The sequence below is a fragment of the Chenopodium quinoa genome, unplaced genomic scaffold, assembly GCF_001683475.1.
Source record: "Chenopodium quinoa cultivar QQ74 unplaced genomic scaffold, ASM168347v1, whole genome shotgun sequence".
NCBI classification, from domain to species: Eukaryota; Viridiplantae; Streptophyta; class Magnoliopsida; order Caryophyllales; family Amaranthaceae; genus Chenopodium; species Chenopodium quinoa.
The window spans coordinates 38,775-45,956 of NW_018744517.1; the positions used below are offsets into that span (position 1 = coordinate 38,775).

The 7,182-nt window shown below is 35.8% G+C and overlaps 1 protein-coding gene across 1 annotated transcript; it reads left to right on the top strand.

Moving 5' to 3' along the window:
- Nucleotides 1-2,491: 2,491 nt before the first annotated feature.
- On the top strand, nt 2,492-5,459 carry LOC110698351 (histone H2B-like). The gene is made up of 2 exons (XM_021875763.1): nt 2,492-4,514; nt 5,046-5,459. The coding sequence occupies exon 1, from the start codon at nt 2,562-2,564 to the stop codon at nt 3,009-3,011; it is 450 nt and encodes a 149-aa protein (XP_021731455.1). The 5' UTR covers nt 2,492-2,561; the 3' UTR covers nt 3,012-4,514; nt 5,046-5,459.
- The last annotated feature ends 1,723 nt before the right edge of the window (nt 5,460-7,182 follow it).

The window sequence follows — 7,182 nt, forward strand, 5'->3', positions numbered from 1 at the left end:
TTATAATGAAGCTATTTGGACCTTCTAAAAGTGTCTTGGACCCTTCAAAAGAATTAACCTCTTGATTCACATCAGATGATCATTTACAATCTAATACAATATTAATGTTTATATTTAACCATATTCATTTATTTTATACTTGTTCATTCTCATATTAAAAGAGATATATTTGTTTCAATTTTTAATACTTGTTTGTTATTATATTAAAAAATGCTCAATTAAATTTTATAATTGTTCATTCTCGTATTGAAAATGTTCATTGGACTTTTGGTATATGTTCATTTTATGTTGAAAGATGTTCATATAGATTGTAATACTCGTTCATTCTCATATTAAACTATGTTCATTTATTGGCAATGTGTTCAAATTTATTTTTGTAAATGTTTATTTAGTTATCCTATTTTGTTTATAGTGTATTTTGATTGTTACTAACATTTTCCTTTACAATATTTTGATTTCTTATTACACAGGATAATGAAATAAAATAAAAGTTGAAGACGATTATGTATACATTGAGAAAAAGATATGTATAAATTAAACGAAAATGCACAAGCATCATAAGTGTAAAAGGGGTACAACCGTATGACAAGGACGAAGATTATATATACTTTTTATTTATACCAAATGTATATGTTGAAAGACAATAATCATTTTGTAAGGCACATATATATTATATGTATACTTTTGGAGTTTAAGATTTTCACTTTTTTTTTATTGTTTTTAAACTTAAGCATGTGTACATTTGAAAAGTTAAAAGAGTTCTCTTTTATGCTTCAGAAATAATGAGTATATATTGATTTAAAATGATATTATAATTGTAATTAATTAATGTTATTCTACATTGAAAGATATTTTTTCAAACAAACCCTATTAATTTAACTAAGGGGTCGTTTAGTTGGGGGTATTCATCTAAGGGAATGAGAATCAATAGGAATCATTCCCTTTGTTGTTGTTTGTTAGGCCATTTTTCCCATTCCCTTTACTCTCTCCATTCCCCCAAATCCCTCCAAGTTGATTCCCCACCCCCTAGGTATTTCCATTCCATTCCCTAGCTACCACCACACCACCATACCACCACCCTCCCCACCACCGGAACAACTAGCCACCCCACCGAAATCCCTCCCCTCACCCTCGCTGTCCCTCCCCCACCCCTGGAACAACCAGGCACCCCAGCGAAAACCTCCCCACCACCAGAACAACTAGCCACCACTGCATCACCGGAAACCACACCATGTTTCTAGGGTTTTGCGAGGTTAAGGGAGGTTTATTCAGGGGAGGGGAGAGCTATGCGGGCACGAGGAGCGGCGGCGAAGGGCGAGGGAGGTGCATCGAAGAGTGGCGAGTGGTGGAGGAGGTGCGTCGGGTGGCTGGGTGGTGGCTAGAAATGGTGTGCGATGTTAGAAAAACGACGGGGTTGGTGTTTTCGTGGTGGATTTCGATTTTCTGCGGCCGGCAGGGAAGGTGAGTACGTTAGGTGGGTTGGGTTCCTACCGCGGAGTGGCTTTCGATTTGCTGAGAGGAGGGTGACTATATGGTGGGATTTCGGGATTTTGCTGGTGGTGGGGTTTCGGGATTTTGTTGATGGTGGGGTTTCAGGTGGTGGCGGTGTTAGTGGTGGTGCGAGTTGGGTGAGGTTGGTTATGGAGGGGTTTCAGATCTTGGTTGTGGTGAGAGTGATTATAGGATGCGGTGTTAGTGGTGGTGCGAGTTGGCTGGTGCGGTGTTAGTGGTGGTGTGGTGGTGCGAGTTGGCTGGGACGACAATGCGAGTCGGTAGTGGTGGCCTTTTATTAATTAATTATCCCCTCTTTTGTCCTACCAATTATGTGGTGGTTGGATAAGTGGCATTGTTTCCCTTTGTTTTTAAAGCAAACAACATAGAAAATTTAAGGTAATTTCATTCCATTCTTTTCCATTCCCTTTGTTCATTCCATTCCGTTTACCCTGTGTAAACCAAAGGTCCCCTAAATAATTAGACAAAGTAAAAAGAAAAACTATATCTAAAAATAAAAATGAAAAAAATATACTTATTATTTGAATATAACACGTCGTATTAACAAGATTAAAACATTTAATGTTATAAAATTGAACATTTAATAATACAAAATTGAACATTTATATATATAAAAATTGAATATCTTATATATAAATCAGAACCCGAAAGTTATAAGATGACGTCATTATGATAGAAGGAGGTGCAGACAGAGCTACCTACGTGTAGGTTATAATTTGTAGGTTATAGATTGTGGCTCTTCTAGAAATTTATAAATCCGGCCCAATTAGATTTTAGTCCAAGTATAAATGGTTCAACAACCCCTATAGACAGACGCGCGAAGTTTAAAATACGTAGTATTTAAATTTAAATTGAAATTTCAAAATTTTCAAAACAGATTTTGTTCAAATTTCTCGCCAAGTCACCGATCCGTGTGAACCTACACCAACCAATCAGATTCAATCTCCCATTCCTATATATAACAATTCCACATTAAAACATTTCTTCATCTAATTCATTTCCCTACTTTCAATCCTCTGAAAATCTCAAAACCCCTCAATTCACTTTCAATGGCACCAAAAGCTGAGAAGAAACCCGCCGAGAAGAAGCCGGCAGAGGAGAAGAAGGCTGCCGAAGCTGCCGAGAAAGCTCCGGCGGAGAAAAAGCCGAAAGCCGGCAAAAAGCTCCCTAAGGAAGCCGGAGCAGCTGCCGGAGATAAGAAGAAGAAGCGACACAAAAAGAGCGTTGAAACATACAAGATCTACATCTTCAAGGTGTTGAAGCAGGTTCATCCTGACATCGGAATCTCAAGCAAGGCTATGAGCATAATGAACAGTTTCATCAATGACGTATTCGAGAAGCTTGCTCAGGAATCTGCTAGACTCGCTCGTTACAACAAGAAGCCAACGATTACCTCTCGGGAGATTCAGACTGCTGTCAGGCTTGTTCTTCCTGGTGAATTGGCTAAGCATGCTGTTTCTGAAGGAACTAAGGCTGTTACTAAGTTTACCAGCTCTTAAATTAAATTAAATTCATTTTTAGGATGAATTTATGGGGTTTTATGTATTTAGATTGTTGAATTTGGGTTTAGTTCATGCATTTTGGTTGGTGAATTAGGGTTTAGTATGTTATAGTTGCAGATATATGGAATATATTTGGATCTAAATGTTTTGGTTTTTGATTTTGTTGGTTTCAAATCTGATAAATATTATCTCTATTCATTTAGAATTTAGATCCAGTAAAATAAAAAAAAAAAAATTTGAATCGTAATGAAAATAGTTTTGGTTATTCTGATATAATAAGGGATTTTGGAGATTATTGAAAAGAAATTGTATGAATTTGGCTTAGAAGGAAACAATTGTTATTGAATTTGACTATTGATTGTAAATTGTATGTTTCAATGTCGTTTATATGCAAAGTAAGCTGTTTTTTTTTTTTTTAAAAGGGATTACGCTGTTGTTTGTACCAAATTTTGATAAAGTATGTGATTATTAATGCATTGTGCAAAGTAATTGAACATGAATTTATCGAAGGAGTAGAGGTGTTAATTTTGATGTTTGGGTTCGGTGAGGTTGAGTTGGGTTGTGTATATTTTTAAACTTGAGTTATGCTAAATTATTATGTCTATGTGTGTCGAAATCTGAATTGGATAGTTTTTGGGTCGGTATTGGATTGGGTTTGGTTTTTGAGTTTTGACACCTCTACAAAGGAGTATATTTTGCTGCCGTTCATACTGATGCTGGTTTGATCCATTATTTCTGCACATTTTCAATTCTTTGAATTAAGGCATAGAATCTCTTAAAGTGTTACTGGTAGAAGTATGCTAGGGTCCAGAGGATTTGGGAGGTTTGATTTGGGGTTTACATCTTCGATGAGCCCAAGCTTAGAAGGTGGAAACAAATCGCAATCGATTGCTTGTGAAGTTCTGAATAAGATGCCCCTGTTGCATTATTTGGCTATATCTCTTAAAGCATGCTGATTCTGAGGGTACCAAGGCTGTTATTAAGTTTACCAGCTCTTAATTAGGGTTTGAGGTTGGATTTGTGGAGTTTGTGGTTTTTATGAAATTAGGGTTAGGGTTTTAGATTGTTAAGTTTATATGATTATGTTTATGTTTCTGAATATATATTAGTTTGATGCAGTTATGAAATATTTGATGACTATTACTAATATATGGTACTTAGTCTTATGAGTTGTTAATTTTTGTTGTTTGCTATTGTTTGGTATGTTTTATATTGTTTCCTTTTGAATTTTTATTTCATGAATCCTTGATGGTTGATCAATATTCAATGGCATACTACTTGTTATCACTGTCAAATTGAATTCTTTCAGAAGTATAATTCATTGAATTCCAAACTCTAATGACATTCTGTCCTACGCAATTTAAAGGTTAATTACTTATTCTATACATATAAATTATTTTCAGTTGTATTGTTGGGAATTTGAGTCTTCATTGATCGTGGTATCTCTAATTCCCTATCCTGCCGAGCGTGGAGTGCAGGAGCTACTTCAAGTGCATTGAGGTAATGTTGGCATGTTGCTACTTTGTTTTGAAATCCGTTTGTTTTCACAAGTTCCTCCCTGCTTCCTTTGAAACTACTACTCTTGAAAATCTGTTAGATCGATGGAGCTAGTTAAAGGTTCATATCATTGATGTGCCTGTTACTTAGAAGATCAATTTTTTCATGTTTGCTACGGTGTAGATATTGGTTTGGTATTATTGATATATACAAAGGTTTAGGGGCCTTTTAATCTCAATGCCAGGGTTACTGTTTCAAACTGTTTTATTGTTTAATCAGTATAGTGTACGATAATTTCCATGCAAAGTTTGATTGTTATCAGCATCAGTAAGAATGCATATTGCTTCATCTACACTGCCCTGGTGAGTGCAGTGGGAGGTGACGGTAGATCCTTTAAAAGCGTCGCGTGATGTTGCTTTCTTTGTTCCGTTATGGAATGCTTTTGTTTTGACAAATACTGCCAATCCTCCCTGCTTCCTTTGATTTCAACCTCTTTGAGTTGAACGTGTAACCATTTGTCTATTGGATTTGCAGGAGCATTGGATTGTAAGAATGAGGCTGAAGAAAGAACCTATTTGACATTCTAAGCTGTCTGTTAGTACTGTTCACTGGAGAAGGTACATTGTTTAGCAACTCTCTGTTGCTTTCAGGCTATGATTAATTTTCATGTCCTGAACTGTTTATGGTTTGTTCATTATGGTTTTCCATGATGCCTTATTTTGTTATTTCCATCATGTATGAGAGACTATGAGCTTTGTAACTTTGTAAGTGTAGGTTAAGGTAAATTGTATATTTTGTGATGTTGAAGTTTGTTTAGTGTAGCAAATAAGTAGTTCAGGCTACTTGTTCAGTACTTGGCATGGATAGTTGCTGATAGATTGCACCTTTAAATGATGTCTGCTTATGTATTAGTGGAGGAAATCATATGTTGGTTTGTGCTTTTTAGTTCATCTATTGTCAAGCAATCTTTTTCTAATTGGAGGATGAGAACTTGATAAATTTTGCAGCTTAATTGCATTGGCATGGTTTACTATATATGGAGAAGTTATGTGAGCCAAGCTGAGTCTAATTATAATAGTGTTGTCTGTTGTATGAAGTAAAACAACTCTGTTTACATGGGAGGAGCTTTGTTTGTATAGAGTGGAAACAACCTAGAGGCTTGAGGGTTGAGTTGGGAAATAGTGTGAATCTCTATATAGAGTATATTATCTGTTACTAGCCTTGAAGAGCCTCAAAAATTATTTTTGACTATAGCCGACTTATCAAGTCAGTTGTTAAAGGTCCATGTCACTCATGTCCTTGTTTCTTAGCAAATCGATTTCAATCTTATATGAACTAGATGCTATCTTGGAGGTTTCAGAGATATTGGTTTGGCAGTACTTAATTATACAAAAATTTGGGGCTTTCTGATGCCAGTGCCAAGGTTACTTCAAATTGGTTTAGTGTTTAATCAGTGTAACAGTGTAGCCGATGATATGGAGGATAATATCAATGCAAGCTTGATTGTTATCAGCGTCATTATAACATATATTTTGATAATGCAAGTTGAAATTATTTGTATGTTTTCATCCACCCAACCAACCTAAAAAAAATGTTATGTACTTTTGGTATCTTTTTGCACCTTATGATGCTCTGTAACCACATGCCCTCATTTCCCCTCCCACAGTTTCCTGAAGATCTCTATTTGAGGCTGGGATCTGAGTGTTGTTTGATTTTCTCCTTGCCCCTTCACTCCTTGCATTGCTTTATCTGAAATTATTCTTCAAGTCCTATGCTCTCTGTGTATACGCTACAGTGGAAAGATTTCCTAATCTTGATCAAATCAATTAGACAATTAAAAACTACTTCACAGTTCCTGTATCCTTATTGTCCAAATTGGCTGTCTCTGTGAAGGTACTTCATGCGTTTTGGATAGGAAATCACCTTTTCCAACTTCTGGCACTTCGGGCTATGCATGACAGTGAGTGGAAACTGGGGTTAGATATCTAGGATCTGATTCGTTGGTCTTACATGAGATCAATGATATGTAGTCAATCTACCATTGCATTTGGTAACATCAAAGGATTCAGTTAACAGCTAAGTGTTTACTGGGGTCTTACTGTCTTGTTATTAGTCAATGGCATTATCGAGAATTTGAGAATCTGAAGACTGAAAATTTGAGAATATGTTTGAGTATGATTCTGTATGTTTATAATCAGTGGCTTCTAATAAACAGATTATCATTACTAAAATTTAGCCGATTATTCTTAGAGATTTCTGCTATTTTTGCGTGTTACGTAGTTACTAGATTCTTAGGTCCGTTTCATTTATACTGGAATGATATCTGATTGCTGCAAATTTGTGGAGGTTGGGTCAGTTAGATTATTTTGAAGGAATATCTAACTGAAGAGGTAGCGTATTCCAGCCTTAGAGAGGGGGATGTACTTTATAACTAGATTTAATCCAAGAAGTAGCCTGTTCCAGCCTTATAGTTTATTGGATGTATGTATGGTTGGCAATTTTGCATGGCTAAGCTTTTTGATTTGTAATGCAATACGGCTGCTATAATAATTCTACATTCGCCAGGGGTATCAATAGGATAGAACTGTTGAACTTGTGGCACGGATTGTGGCCTGATTAAAGATTTGGATAATGTATACTTAGAATTGTTGCATCAAGGAAACAAAAATTA

Coding starts and splice junctions, on each gene's coding strand:
- LOC110698351 (XM_021875763.1), top strand. CDS start 2,562: ATGGCACCAAAAGCTGAGAAGAAACCCGCCGAGAAGAAGCCGGCAGAG.